The sequence below is a fragment of the Delphinus delphis genome, chromosome 13 (genome assembly GCF_949987515.2).
Source record: "Delphinus delphis chromosome 13, mDelDel1.2, whole genome shotgun sequence".
NCBI lineage: Eukaryota > Metazoa > Chordata > Mammalia > Artiodactyla > Delphinidae > Delphinus > Delphinus delphis.
The window spans coordinates 9,232,077-9,247,664 of NC_082695.1; the positions used below are offsets into that span (position 1 = coordinate 9,232,077).

A 15,588-nucleotide genomic window follows, 5' to 3' on the forward strand; every position below is an offset into this window, starting at 1 on the left:
AGCCCCCTTGGTCTGAAGCGAGGAGGCCCTGGCTTTCTTGGGACCCCATGAACACCTACCTACCTGCAGCTACTGGGGTCGAAATATCCACACCACTGAGACAGGAAGTCTTTGTGGCATCAGAGAAAGAGACCCAGACTTGAGTCTCTCCTCCGCTCTTCAGCAAGTCACCTGGCTTCTCTGAGCAGTTTCCTCATATGTGAAAACAAGTTAGATCCAGGCCAGCCTCCAGGGGATGCTGGCTGCATCGTGGGAACCTACTCCCAGGGACTGGCTTTGTAACATGGAAGATGCTACACCAAACCTCCTGCCCCAGGTGGGGAGTTGCTGGAAGAAGAGATGTTGGATTCTAGATCTGAAGGAAGAGGAAGTGCTTGCTAGGTGACAGGGTGGGAGGGGGGACAGAATTGCAGGTGGAAGGACCTGGAGTCCTCAATTTAGCTATTGGGAAATACGGAGACATCTTATATCCAGGTGTATATCTCGCCCCCAGAAAAACTATTATTTAATCGGCCACGAGTGTCACAAATGATGGTGTGTTGGCCCAGATCCATTGAAAAGCACCCCAAGGGTTATATGTGCAAAGATGCTATTACGGAACCTCGGGTGAAGGAAAATAGGGAGGGAGCTAGGAGAGGTGGGGAACTGGGTGAAAGCATCCAGACCACATTATAGCCTAAGGAAGGAAGCACTGGGGAAGGCCACGGGCCGGTCCTCAGCCCTCAGAGCAGTTTTGTGTCCCCCAGAAGCAGGTCTACCTCTATCCTTGCTGCCTGCAGGCCTTGTCTGGGAAGTCCCATGAGAAGGCTAGGTTTGAACTGATGGATTTCAGAGTGTGCCTGCTAGGGTCTTTGCTAAGTGATGTTCCCTGTGGTCGGTGGTGTGCAGGACACAATCTCATGGCCACCACAGATGGTATATAGAATCAGGAAAATGAAGTTATTATGATAATTATTATTCCCAGCTGGGCAGGACAGCCACACCCATGGGGATGGCACCTGCTCTCCAGAGCAGGTGCCTGGAGATCTGCTCCCTCATAAAGCAGAAAGTCCACGTTGCTCCCCTAAGCCACCAGAGCGATTCCAGATGGCTCCTATGGATGGTTCTTCCCACCCAAGCTCCCTGGCCCTGTGGCCTCAGCCGGGGCACCCCCTGGCCCCCAGGGCTCCCACCACCCCTGTCCTCCTCTCTCTGTGCAGACCCCGTGCCTGTGTTTGAGGCTTCACGCAGCCCAGACGACAGACTGCAGTCCCCCAGCTTCGACCCCAGCGGGCAGCCGCGGCGAGAGCTCCACAGTTCGTGGAAGAGACACCCTGAGCTCCTCGGCCCCAAAGGTACTGATAAGGTTTTCACAGGATGTCCATAATAAACAAGTGGGCTGTGGATCTTTGGCAGCCAAACTCGGCCACCCTTGTGGGGGAAGGAGGGCAGGGAACTCAACTCTATCATAATTTTAGATATGGGATGGGTTAAGGTGCACTTCTGCTGAGACAGACCAACCCCAAATCTCAGAGGCTTAATATATTTGAAGGGAGGGGAAGTTGCAGGGGACACTCCACGCAGTCATTCAGGGACCCAGGCTGTGGTAGTCCTGTCATCGTCAATTCTCGATATCCAGAGTCACAGTGAATGTTGACACCCAGCCAACAGGCAGAGAAAGAATGTGGAGGATCACACTGAGGTTGTGGGAGTGGCGCACATCACTTTGGCCACATCCCTGCTGCAAAGGAGGCTGGAAAATGTAGTCTGGCTGTGTGCCCAGGAGGAGAGGGAAATAGGATGTAGTGAACACAGCACTGTCTCAGCCCCAAATGGGACAAGTTAAGAAACTAGCAAAGCTAAAAATAATAGTGTTTGGGTGTACATATGTTGTGATAAAAATGTTTGAAAGCAAGAGAATGGTGAACAAAATTCAGCATGGTGGTTACCTTTGGAAGGTGAGGTAGGAGGTTACCATAGGGAGGAGCAAATAGCAGGTGAAAGCCATTGGTAACCGTCCAAGTTTTGGATGTTCATTGACCTGCAGGCACTGTCGTAGGCACTGGGGACACAGCCAGGAACAAAACAGACAAAAATCTCTGCTCACATCATGCTGACCTTCTAGAGGGAGGGACTGAGTGTCAATAAATGTTAGTAAAATATATAGTATGTCAGTTGGTGAGAAAGACTTTGGGGAAAAAATTGAGCAGAGAATTGGGGGAGTCAGGTGAAGGGATTCTTGTTTAATGAACGAATGAGTAGGATTTACCTCAGAGGTCAGCAAGCTTTTTCTGAAAAGGGCCAGAAAGCAATTATCGCAGGTATTGCAGGTCATGTAGTTTCTGTCACAACTACTTAACTGTGGGTGAAAGCAGCCATAGATAGTATGTAAATGAGTAGGCATGGCTTTGTTTCAATAATACTTTATTGACAAAACAGGTAGTGGGCCAGATTTGGCACGTAGTGAAGATAAAATGGGCTGAGGCCTGTCAAATGAAAGCATGACACAAAGTCTCTTCTCAGGAAACAACCACTCTCTCACAGTCCCCCATTTCACAACCTCCTCCCTTCCCCCTCCCCACATTACATAGAGAGCACCTGACGTAAGCCTGGCCCTAGGCAGGGTCTTCTGGGGAAGATTTACAGTGACTAAAATAACAGCACTTTGCCCACTCTGGTCCTGCACCTAGAATACGATTCCAACCACACTGCCAAGCCAGGACTTGGCAGTTCTTCAGCCCCTGCTCATATGTACACACCTCTGTGAAGCCTCTGGGGTTCCCCAGCAAATTTGTCACTCCTTCCTCTGAGGTCCCTCTGAGGTTCAAACTTCCTTCTGTAAGAATAATAGTAGTTGTGGAAATTGCCTCTTGAGAGCATTTGCTCTGTGCAGTGTGCCTTTCACACAGCATCTCACTGTCTCCTGGCATCGATCTTCTGAGGTGTCATTGGCCTCATTTTACAGATGAGGAAACTGAGTCACAGAAGCCACAGGTGGCCAAGTGGGGAATCAGAACAGAAGTTTTTGACCTTGGTCCTGGGCTGTGTTTCTCCTTGAGGACACTTGTTATTCTGCATCATGATGGTCAAAACTTGCCTTTTTGTTCACTGTTGTGGCCTAGGCACCTGGAACGTACCCAGTACGTGTGTGCACGTGTGTGTGTGCGTGCATGTGTGTATTATAAGCTGACTGCTGTACTAGCCTCTAGAGTAGAGGGGCTCACTCTACAAACCGCCCACCTCTACACTCACCCTCCTGTGCCAGGATCACAGTAGAAACTTAAAAACTAGGACAGGATTTAACTGAGTCACTTGGACCCAAGGTTGGGAGAACAAATTTTGGAACTCCTGAGCCACTCACCCTCAATGGCTGGCCCCCGAGCAACTCTCTCTCCATAAGTTCGGTGCCAAAGGCACACACTGATCCCCAAATGAACTGCCACAGGGCCTGTAAAGATGGACCTGACGTGGGCCCTGCCCCAGGGCACCTGCAGGTAAGGGGCGATGACTGAGCATCTGAACGTGTGCCATCAATTTTGGGGAAGGGAAAACAGTGTGGTGGCTCCTCAGTAAGTTAAATCTGGAGTTACCCTGTGACCCAACCATTCCATTCCTAGGGACATACCTTAAAGAATTGAAAACAGGTGCTCAAACAAAACTTGTACACAAATGTTTATAGCAGCACTGTTCACAGTAGCCAAATCGTGGGAATAATCCAAATGTCCATTAATGGATGAAAGGGAAAAAACAAAATATGGCATAACCACGAAATGGAATATTATTCGGCCATAAAAAAGAACGAAGTACTGACACATGGTCCAACCTTGATGAACCTCAAAAACATGCTAAGTGAAAGAATCAAGTCACAAAAGGATAGGTGTTATGATTCCAGTGCTGAGATATCCAAAATACACAAATCCGTAGCGACAGAAAGCAGAACAGGGGTTGCCGGGGGCTAGGGAAGGGAGTGGGGAGTGACTGCTTAATGGAGACAGGTTTCCTTTTGGGGTGATGCCAGTGTTCTGGAATTACTGATAATGGTTGCACAGTATTTTGACTATACTACGTATCACTAAATTGTGCACCTTAAAATGGTTAAAATGGTGAATTTTATGTTATGTATATTTTACCATGATTTTTCTTAATCATACAGAAGGCCAAGGAGGCAGGAACAGGTCTGAGAGGGCAAAGGAAGCCTCTGGGTGTGCTGTCTGAGGCCGGCACGATGGAGTTTGACTTTCTTGTGCAGGCACTCGCCAAGGCTCAACCCAGCTGATCGCAGTGACAACAGGTCCTGACAGCTGCGCTCTCTCCAACGCTGAGTTTGGGAAATTGATTCTTCTCCCAGCACTGTTGATCGATCTGGTTTGCAGAAAGCAGCTCTGGCTGTCACGCCACTCTCAGCAATGGGCGGTTTTCCCTCTTTTTCTCCCTCCAGAACAGAGAGAGGGGACGTCGCCGGCTGCGCCCACGCTGACTGAGGGGAGCCGCCTCCCAGGCATTCCCAGCAAAGCCCTCCTGACAGAAACTTTGCTGCAGAGAAATGAGGCAGAGAAACAAAAGTGAGTGGGGGAAGGACAGGCAGGCTCCCGCTGCTCCACCTGTCTGGGAGGGGGGACCTGGAAAGTCACCCCTGCCCAGGACCCTTTGGGAATCCAGATGCAGGTTGGAGATGGGGATGCAGGTCTGGGTTCAAGCCACACGTCAGCAGCTCAGTGGCCAGCCCTGGGCAGGTCACATCACCTCACTGAGCCTGTTTCCCCATCTAGAAAATGGGGCTAATGGTGGTATATTAGCCAGGGTCCCCCAGAGGAACAACCAGTAGAATTTTTTTTTTTAATTAAGAGTTGTATTTTGGGACTTCCCTGGTGGTCCAGTGGTTAAGATTCCACGTTCCCAATGCAGGAAACCTGGGTTCAATCTCTGGTCAGGAAACTAGATCCCACATGCCGCAACTAAGAGCCCACGTGCCGCAGCAAAGACCCAACATAGCCAAATAAATAAATATTAAAAAAAAAAAAGAGTTGTATTTCAAAAACTTAACTCACACGATTGAGGCTGGCCAGTCTGAATTGGTCGAGCCGGCCAGCAGGCTGGAAACTGTCAGATGGGCGTAAGTGCTGCCATCTTGAGGCAGAATTTCTTCTTCCTCAGTTTTGTTCTTAAGACCTTCAACTGACTGAATGAAGCCCACCTGTGTTATTGCGAATATTTTCCTTTAGTTAACATCAACTGATTGTAGATGTTAACCCCATCTACAGAATGCCTTCACAGCCATACATGTATTCGTGTATGACTGAATAACTGGGTACTATAGCCCAGCCAAATGGACGTATTAACACCGACTGTCACAGGCAGTGTCAACTCCTAGTCTGCCATAAGAATGAAATGAAATGACACCTGTACATGCTTAGCTCAGTGCTCACAGGGAGAAGCACATGTCAGTAAATGTTTGCCTTTACGATTGGTGCAGTGGTGATAAAATATGCATTCTTAGGGCCTTTCTAGGACAATTTTATGATGATTGTTACATTTATCCTTTCTGTCATTCACTTATTTTTTCATTCCACATATTTATGCAGCCACCTACTGTGTGCCAGCCACTGTTCTAGGCAACAGCGGTGAACAAAATGGACAAAACTCTCTGCCCTCCTGGAGTTTACTTTCTAGTGAGGAAAACACAAACAAAAACGATAAATAAGTGGTGTGCTACATGATAAGCATTGTGACGACAGATAAAGCAGAAGAGGACGAGGATAAGATGGGGGCTGAAGTTTTTTGGTTTTTTAATTTATTTATTTTATTTGTTTTTGGCTGCGTTGGGTCTTTGTTGCTGCGCGCAGGCTTTCTCTAGTTGCGGAGAGCGGGGGCTACTCTTTGTTGCGGTGCGGGGGCTTCTCTTGTTGCGGAACACGGGCTCTAGGCGTGCAGGCTTCAGTAGTTGTGGCACACAGCCTCAGCAGTTGTGGCGCACAGGCTTAGTTGCTCCGCAGCATGTGGGATCTTCCCGGACCAGGGCTCGAACCCATGTACCCTGCATTGGCAGGAGGATTCTTAACCACTGCGCCACCAGGGAAGTCCCCGGGGGCTGAAGTTTTAAATAGAGTGTTGGAGGAGGCCTCACTGAGAAGGTGAGCAAAGCCGTAAGGAGGTGAGGGAGCCTTGCAGGTATATAGGGACAGAGGGAACAATCAGTGCAAAGGCCCTGAGGTAGGAACGTGCCTGATGTGTGAGGGGAGTGTGGCTGGAATGGAGTGAGCGAGGGGGAGGGGGCAGGATAAGATCAAGGTAAACAGGGCTCCTTCCCTAGAGTCACTGAGCCAGCCAAGGTAAGGCTCAGGCTTTGCATAAACCCTCCCCCAGCATAGCTAGGGGTCCTCCTTCTCCGCTGGGATGCTTGCATCACACCCAAGTTAGACCACAGTGGGCTGGGGGGGCTTCCCAAACTCCTGCCACAGAAAAGGGAAAAAAAGTGCCTCTCAAGGGGACAATAATAGTTACCAGTGATACTGAGGGAACTCTGGGTGCTGGGCACCACGTTGAACGTGCTTCACAACACTCTCTGAGGCAGACTCCATCAGAAACCCATTTTATACATGAGGAAATTGAGGCCCAGAGAGGCAAGGTCACTGGCTGCTACAGAACCTTAACTGGGCACCAGCTCTAATGGAGGCCACACAGTCAGCAAAACCGCAGGGCAGCCAAGTGCCTGACTGTCATGTTTAAGGACTCATTAAAAAGACAGAGGTGCAGATTGTACAGGGAGTGGGAGTGGGGACAGGAAGCCAGGATGGGCCGGTCCACACACCAGGTCTTTTCACAGGGGCCTTCAGGAAGTACAGGCCTTCACTTTGGCAGCCAGACTGGGGGAAGCCGAGGAGAAGATCAAGGTCCTACATTCAGGTGTGTATCTGGCACATGTCCCCTGCCCTCGTGCAGCGCCCCAGCCAGTCAGACCAGGAGGCCCAGGGGGAGTGGGAGGGGGCAGCGACACTGAACACAGGGTCAGGGGTTCTAGAATCAGGACGGCAAGAAAGGAGTTTGGGAAGGGAGAGGAAAGACCTACATTACCCAGCAGGGATCAGAGCCCCAGTCCCGGGGGTCGTACTACTGTGGAGAGAGGGTTTGAGATAGAATTCAATCCGGGGTGGCAAATGCAGTGCCTACAGGGGCCGGGCATGCAGCCAAGCTGGCTGGATTAGGATATGCAATAGGGAAGGGTGAGGTGTGGGTCAAACTGGAGAACCCAGGCTGATCTAAAGAGGTGGCCACTGCTGAGCCCCAGCCAGGCACTGCCCAGTATAGCCAGTCCCTTCCATTTTGCTAGAGAAATCAGAAATCTGGAACTTTATGAGAAATCCCTCATTTGTTGTAATATACATGTATCTGTTGACTTCGTTGCCCCTCCCGTCCCCTCACTTCCAGGGCTGGGCCTCAGGGTGGGTGAGCTCATGCACGGACGACCCCACCCAGGTCCTGGAGTGACCTTAAAGGTGTTAGGGGGCTCATACGCCAGGTCCCAGGACAGACTGCCCCCTCCACTTACCTGGGTCCCCTGAGCTTCATAGACTCATAGAGAATCATGTCATCTGCCCTCCCCACCCTGGCTATGCCACAGCCCTCCCTCCAGCTAGAAGCCCTTCTAGGGGCAGGAAACTCGCTGCTTGTCACCAGTTCTGAGAGAAAAATCTTTCCTCACTACTCCAAGCTTCATTCTGCCTTCCGGGCCCCAGAGAAGGGGAGCAGGTTCCACTTCCCTGGGGGTGGAGGGCCTTACTCCGGCACTTTAATTTTTCCCAGCGTTGAAGGCCACGCAGACAGAGCTGCTGGAGCTGCGGCGGAAATACGATGAGGAGGCGGCATCCAAGTAAGTGAATGCCATGCTGAGGTGTGCCTCCTGCCTCTGACCCTCCCAGACACGCCTCCTCCCTCTGACCCTCCCAGACATGCCTCCTCCCTCTGACCTTCACAGACACGCCTCCTCCCTCTGACCCTCCCAGACATGCCTCCTGCCTCTGACCCTCCCAGACACGCCTCCTCCCTGTGACCCTCCCAGACATGCCTCCTCCCTCTGACCTTCACAGACACACCACCTCCCTCTGACCTTCACAGACACACCTCCTCCCTCTGACCCTCACAGACATGCTGCCTCCCTCTGACCTTCCCAGACACGCCTCCTCTCTCTGACCTTCACAGACACGCCTCCTCCCTCTGACCTTCCCAGACACGCCTTCTATCTCTGACCCTCCCAGACACGCCTCCTCCCTCTGACCCTCCCAGACATGCCTCCTCCCTCTGACCTTCCCAGACACGCCTCCTCCCTCTGACCCTCCCAGCCACGCCTCCTCCCTGTGACCCCCCCCCCCACACACACACACACACACACACACACGCCTCCTGCCTCTGACCTTCCCAGACACGCCTCCTCCCTCTGACCCTCCCAGACGCGCCTCCTTCCTCTGACACTCCCAGACACGCCTCCTCCCTCTGACCGTCCCAGACACGCCTCCTCCCTCTGACCTTCACAGACAGGCCTCCTAGCTCTGACCTTCCCAGACACGCCTCCTCCCTTTGACCCTCCGAGACACGCCTCCTCCCTCTGACCCTCCCAGACACGCCTCCTGCCTCTGACCTTCCGAGACACGCCTCCTCCCTCTGACCCTCCCAGACACGCCTCCTCCCTCTGACCTTCCCAGACACGCCTCCTCCCTCTGACCTTCCCAGACACGCCTCCTCCCTCTGACCTTCCCAGACATGCCTCCTCCCTCAGACCCTCCCAGACATGCGTCGTCCCTCTGACCCTCCCAGACACGCCTCCTGCCTCTCACACTAGACATGCCTCCTCTTTCTGATATTCTCCCTCAGATTCTACCTGAGACACCCATTTAATTAAGTATTCTCTGCTCCACACTCGCATAGTCTCACAGCTGTTCAGCATTTATTTGTGGTGCCATCCATGTAGCACAAGCTATAAAGGACATTCTGGGTTTCCAGCTAAGCGGACTCTGCTAGTCATGGGCCTCTGCCTTGCCCCAGCCTCCAGGGGCTGTCCCCACTCCCCAGCTTCACAGTCCAACCCTTAGGGCCAAGTGTCATTAACTTAAATTACTCTGGACTCAACATTTCTTCAGGCTTTAAGATATAACTTAATCCACAAACACTTATTTAGCACCTACCGTTTACCCAGTGCTATGCTGGGTCCCTGGAGGAAACACCAGAACATGGGCCTGTCCTCAGTCAAGGAGAGGAGACAGACACTAGCTGATGTACAGGAATAAAGTCTTTCATTCACAGACACTGTTGAGCACTTACTGTATGCCTGACACTGTTGTGGCCACATGGTAAATGCCATGAAGGGAAAAAACAGGAGCAGCAAGAGAGAATAACATGGAGGGGTGTGTCCTATTATCCAGGTAGTCAGGGAGGACTTCCCTGAGGAGATGACCTTCAGAATGAGATCTCAAAGATGGGAAGGAGATGGCCACATGAAGAATGCTTGGAAAGGTGCTCTGGGCAGTGGGAACAGCTTATGCAAAGAAGGCCTTGAACTGGAACATGCGTGTAGCACATGTGTGGCGTTCAGTCACCAAATGCTCCCTGCAGGCCCCTTGTGGCCCCACCCCTTGCTAGGCAAAGGGGCAGCCGAGGTGGATGAGGCCTGTCCCGATCCTTTAGGCGCTGTCAACCTAAGGGGGTGGTGAGGCAGCAAAATAAATGAGGGTAGTTGAGGGAGGCCTCCTAGGAGAACACTCTGCAGCTGGGTTTAAAGCTCAGGCCCTGTTCTCTTGAGGAAGGCATCTAGGTGGAAGGCATAGCAGAGGCAAAGGCTGGAAGGTGTAGCTCTGTGGCACCTTCAGAGAGTGGACCCCTGGGGGAGATGGGAGGCCAGGCTGCCTGGAAGGGGTCCAGTGCTAAGGCCCCATTTTCATTTCCCCCCAGCCTGGATTCTTTCCCCGCCCCCCCAGCTTGGTTTCTCTCCAGTAGGAAGGATGGAAGGCAGCCTTCTCGAGGCCTCCATTGCAACACCCTTGGGTTGGCAGGGGCTGGGGGGTTTCAGGAATGGCGGGGGCACTGGTGGCTGCCAGAATCCCTTCCTCAGGGCCTCGTCTTTCTGTCTCAGGGCAGATGAAGTCGGCCTGATCATGACCAACCTGGAGAAAGCTAATCAGGTGAGGAGACGTGTGCTGGGGTCTCATTCTCCCCGGGGCGGGGGTCTCGGGCCAGGCGGAGAGGAGGGAGCTGAGCTCAATCAGTATTAATTGAACTACATGCCATGCTGAGTGCTGGGGCTGGGAGCTGTCTGGGACCCAGCCCCTGAGTTCCCAGAGGAAGGAGGGTGGGGTACAGACAGAACACTCAGAAATAGGGTGATGCAGGCAGCAATGGTTGGGGAAGGGGCACCAGACCCAGACTCAGGGGTCAGGGAAGACATCCCACAGGAAGGGTCGTGGAGCTGAGACCTGACAAGTTAACTTGAGACTGTAGAGGGATGGATTCCAGGCACGGGACGGCCCTGGTAAAGGCCAGGAAGCAGCCTGCAGAGCATGACGAGTGCCCTTCCCCGTGAGAGGAAGGCAGAGCAGTGACCAGAGATCCCAGGCCCATCCCCAGGCTAAGCTGGGACATGGGTCTCTCTCAACCAGACTGAGTGAGGAGCTATGTTCCATAGAGCCGAGGGCGGTGACGAGGGACAAGCCCGGGGCTGCTTCTCTCCCTCCATCCCCACCTGGGGTCTCCACCAACCTCCTCACTCGATCACCAGGCAGGCACTGTGTGGGCCCTAACCTTCCCTGGGGGCCCCATATCCTAGTCCCAGCCCGGGTCCTTGTAAGTCCTTCAGCCTTTCCGAGTCTCAGTTTTCACATTTATAAATGGGGTTCCCGCGTCCTGCCTTCCTCTGGCTTCAGATGTGTTGCCATCTGCAGGACAAAGTTGGGCAGGACTTTGAAAGGAGGTAAGATGTGGCCATAAGGGTCTGGTCTGGAGTCCTGCGGGCCTACTGTATCTCTCCCCGGTCCCCTGCAACACCAGCAGCCAGGGGCATGGCCAGGAGGGGTCAGCAGTGTGACAGGGCAAGTGGTCATTTCCCTGGGGGTGGTTGAGGGAGGCTTCCTAGGAGGACACTTTGCAGCTGGGTTCTAAAGCCCAGGCGCTGTTCTCTTGAGGAATGGCATTCCAGGCAGAGGGCACAGCAGAGGCAAAGGCCCGGATGCCTGGCTGTGCCAGCCTAAGGACAGGGTGCTCCCTCCTGCAGAGGAAGGTTGGAAAAAATAACGTGTTTTAGGTTAATTTTTTGAATAGGTAATCCATTTACTTAGTTCAAAACTGAAAAAGGCACATTAGGGCATAGCCAGGAAACTCCATCTCCCCTCCCTGAACTTGCCCCCAGTTCCCCTCTCCCTAGCAACCTCTGTTACAGTGTCTGGGGTCTCCTCCCAGAGATCCCTTCACAAGCCCATGAATATCTACTTTTACCCCTTTCTAAAACAAAAATGAGGGACTTCCCTGGCAGTCCAGTGGTTAAGACTCCATGCTTCCAATGCAGAGGGCCCAGGTTCAATCCCTGGTTGGGGAACTAAGATCCCACATGCCGTGTGACCAAAAATAAATAAAAGAAAGAAGTCATCACAACCTTGGTATGCATATCCTTAAGAGAATAATTAGCAACTTTAAAAAAATAATAATTATTAATACTACGTACACCCTCCTGAACCTTACTTTTTCGTGTATGTGTCTTAGAGCTTGTTCCGTATCTGTATATAAAGCAGTTCCTTCCGCTTCACAGCTGCGTCGTGTTGCACTACATGGACGCACCATCGTCTAACCCAGGGGAAGGCAAACTTTCTATAAAGGACCAGAGAGTAAATATTTTCGGCCTTGCAAGTCACTGTCACAACTATTCAGCTTTGCAGTGGTAGAGTGAAGCATGGACGATACGGAAACGAATGGGCATGGCTGTGTTCCAGTAAAACTTTATTTACATAAACAGGCAGCAGGTTGCAGTTTGCCAACCTCTGGTCTAACTCATACCCTATTGATGAACGTTTATGGTATTTCCAGTATTTTACCATCATCCTCCGTACTGCAGTGAATAACCTTGTACAGATATCATTTCATACATACCCAAGCCACTGTATAGGGCAAATTCCTAGAAGTGGAACCGTTGGGTGAAAGAGCTGTGCGTTTATAATTTGGCAAATGTGACCAAACTGCCTTCCATGGGGTTGTGCCAGTACACACTCCCTCCAGCAAGGTCTGAGAGGGCCCGTTTCCCAATAGCCTCGCCAGCACTGTGTGTCGTCAGACTTTTGGATCTCTGCCAATCAAGTGGGCTTAAGAGCGATCTTAGAGTAGTTTGAATAGGAAGCATTTTTAATACTGTTTATTTTTTCCTGAGTATAAAACTAAAACCTGCTCATTGTAGAGTACTGAGAAAAAAGTAAATGTCATCATATTAGTCTTTAATATCTGTATTTATTAATACTATCCTAAATGTGAACAAGAGGATTCTGGAGCAGAGCAGATCATTATTACTTGTATAGTAAAAACCATGCCAGTTTGCCCCAGTTCTTCCCCTGGGGTGACAAGACGAGAACCAGATATCCTCCTACATGCACCAGAGTTTGTGCTGTAGGCAAGGAACCACCCAAATATGAATCTGGGTGGTTGTATAGTATAGTAGAGGGACCTTCTGAGAAAGGGAGAGAAATCTACTCCCAAGTATCATGATGAACAGAAGGGCAAGGATCCTGGGTTTCTTGCATTTGGAATATAAATACTTCTCTCCAGGGGAAGATAAGACTAGTAGCTTTAAACCCAGCTTTACAACCCAGGGGGTGTCTCCACGGTCTGGGTCTCATCCCCCCTTGAAATGTCAACAGACATCTCCCAGGAGGTGAATCTTTCTGGAGTTATCACTAGCTAATCAGTCATGTATTAACTGCAAGGCTTGTCTTTTAGCCCAGATCCCAAGTTTCAGTCACATTTGCTCAGTATGCCCTTTGTGGAAACATAAAAATGTTTTCTCTACAACCCCACGTGCCCAAAACCTTTCCCCAAACAAAACTGACTCCTAACTCAAACCATTCCTGGAACAAGGCAGGATACTAATAAACAAATCAGTTAAAACGTAAATCAATGAAATGTGCGCGCGGAAGTGTGTGGATCTCTGTGCGCGTATAGTGGGCACAGCATCCTGATTGCTAAGGTCAGTGTGTAAGTTAAACTTAATTGCTATGACCTGCATCACCAGCTGGAGGTCAAGACACAACTGCAACTCTTTTAATTTTCCATAGTTCAAGATCCCATACACCCTGTTGTTGTTAATAAAGTAAACCAGTTATTGACACATTTGTATGTGTCAGGCATCAAGATGAGATACCTAATGAGTTGTATTTTACCAAATTACTTACTTGCAGAACAACCCTATGAGATAGTTGCTCTTATGACGCCCATTTTACAGACAGGGAAACTGAGGCCAAGGATATGAAGTTTCTTGCCCAAGGTCATACAACCAGAAAAAGAGACAAAGTACAGATTTCTCTCCAGGCCACAAGTCTACATTGTTAACATTTGGATGCTTCCTTCCAAGCTTTTTCTTAGAAATTTTTGAAGAGTTAAGATTCAGTTTAGTAAACTGTGGCATTCTGATTTTAGATGTATTTCAACACTCCTCTACAGTTTCATTGCCCCCATTTCACAAAAGGAAAACTAAGACTCAGAGAGGGGAAGTAACTTGCCCAGGGGCCTGCAACAGCTTGTGAGCCACCTCTGCAGACACCATATGGCACAGGAGCTGGGGACAAACTCTGGCCTTTTGACTAGCCAGGCCTGAAGTTTACTTGGCAGACAGAAGTGGCCTGGGAACGTGTGAAAAATTGCCAGTTCCATCAAGACAGCATCTCCCTTCCTGCCCTAGTGAAGAGGGAATGTTCTAGCTCCTCTTGGATACACACCAGGGAAACCAAGAGCCAACTCAAGGGTCCAGGACCCAGAAAGGAGGACCCCAGGCCCTCAGACCTGCCTTCCCAGCTGCTGCCTGAGACGGTGCAGGGAAGCAGTGGAGGGCCAGGGTGGGATCCAGTGTGGCCCCGCTCACCTCTTAACCACACTTGCCCCATTTTCCTTCCCAGCGAGCCGAGGCTGCCCAGCGGGAGGTGGAAAGTCTTCGGGAACAACTTGCCTCCGTCAACAGCTCCATCCGCCTGGCCTGCTGCTCTCCTCAGGGACCCAGTGGGGTAAGGATGGTGGAGGAGCCACGGGGAAAGGTTGGGAAAGGCCAGGTTTGTGGGTTTGAATATGTGGGTGGACCCTGCGCATTTGTGTGAAATTGTGCACATGAATGGGTGTGGGTCTCTGTGTGCATACTGTGGGCATAGCATTTTAATTGTCAAGGTCAGTGTGTAGTTAAACATAATCACTGTGACTTGCTTCACCAGCTGAGGGTCAAAAACAGCACAGCTCTTTTAACTTTTCAAGCTCAAGCGTCCACATACCTTGATTCCATATACTTTGGAATTTAGTCAGGCCAAAGAGGATCATTTTAGTTGCCAGATGCCCAGCAGGAGTGGGTAGGAGGGTGAGTTTGATCAAGAGAGCAGTCGTGCAGTTTTGGTGGCTGCCACCAGGTGTTGCTGTTGACCACTGGTCTCACACTGCTTGGAAGATGTGCGGGGACCGCTACAGGGATGCCCCACTGGTTCTCAGTCCCTCCCAGACAGCAGTGGAGCTGCTTACCAAGAGCTGAGGTTGACACTCATATCAGCCAAGGGTTCCTAAAATGTATCAGGGTGATTCTAATGAGGTTTCCCAACCAGCCACATGTTACAAAGAACCAATCTTTAGTCATCAACCCTGAGGTTCCTGTGTTAAGCCAGTTAGTCAGTACATCTTTCTCATTCCTCCAGGTTGGTGCCCCTTTGGGTCCTGGGGACATTTCCTGCCAAGGGATTTTTTTTTTTTTTTTGCGGTATGCGGGCCTCTCACTGTTGTGGCCTCTTCCGTTGCGGAGCACAGGCTCCAGACGTGCAGGCTCAGCGGCCATGGCTCACGGGCCCAGCCGCTCCGCGGCATGTGGGATCCTCCCGGACCGGGGCACGAACCCGTGTCCCCTGCATCGGCAGGCGGACTCTCAACCACTGTGCCACCAGGGAAGCCCCTGCCAAGGGATTTCAGTCAGACCCACCCCAACCTACCCTTCTGTCATGTAATAAGAGTCTTCATTGTTCCTCTCCCAGAAAGCCTGGCTTCCTTATGTAAATTGGTCCACCTTCTTTCCAGATTTCTTTCCAGATATCAAGGAATGAAATTCATGATTGCTTACATAATAACAGGTCTGCTCCAGGGTGATTTGCAGCCTCCATTCATGAACCTGAAGTGGCTGGCATAATTTTCATTTCTCCTGACACCCTGATACATAGACCTGTGTCTGTATCTGTCTTTCTGTTTAAATATTGGAATGAGTCTCTCTGAACGTGTTTTACTGTGTATGTGTGTCTGTTTGTGACCTTTGGGCAAATAACTGTATCCTTAACCTAACTGTGCCTCAGTTTCCTCATCTGTATAATTAGGACCTGCCTTATAGGGTTATTAAGAGGATTACATGGTGGT

At 50.8% G+C, this 15,588-nt stretch overlaps 1 protein-coding gene across 7 annotated transcripts in view; it reads left to right on the plus strand.

The window, feature by feature from the left end:
* CUX2 (cut like homeobox 2) overlaps window positions 1–15,588 on the plus strand; it is a 261,050-nt gene that overhangs the window by 219,724 nt on the left and 25,738 nt on the right. For 6 of the 7 annotated variants that reach the window (XM_060028044.1, XM_060028045.1, XM_060028047.1 and 3 more), the window contains exons 5-10: window positions 1,200–1,334; window positions 4,418–4,541; window positions 6,803–6,882; window positions 7,780–7,846; window positions 10,100–10,148; window positions 14,112–14,216. In XM_060028044.1, coding sequence (XP_059884027.1) covers window positions 1,200–1,334; window positions 4,418–4,541; window positions 6,803–6,882; window positions 7,780–7,846; window positions 10,100–10,148; window positions 14,112–14,216 — 560 coding nt within the window. The remainder of the gene's footprint in view (window positions 1–1,199; window positions 1,335–4,417; window positions 4,542–6,802; window positions 6,883–7,779; window positions 7,847–10,099; window positions 10,149–14,111; window positions 14,217–15,588) is intronic. The other variant, XM_060028043.1, reaches the window with a different exon arrangement.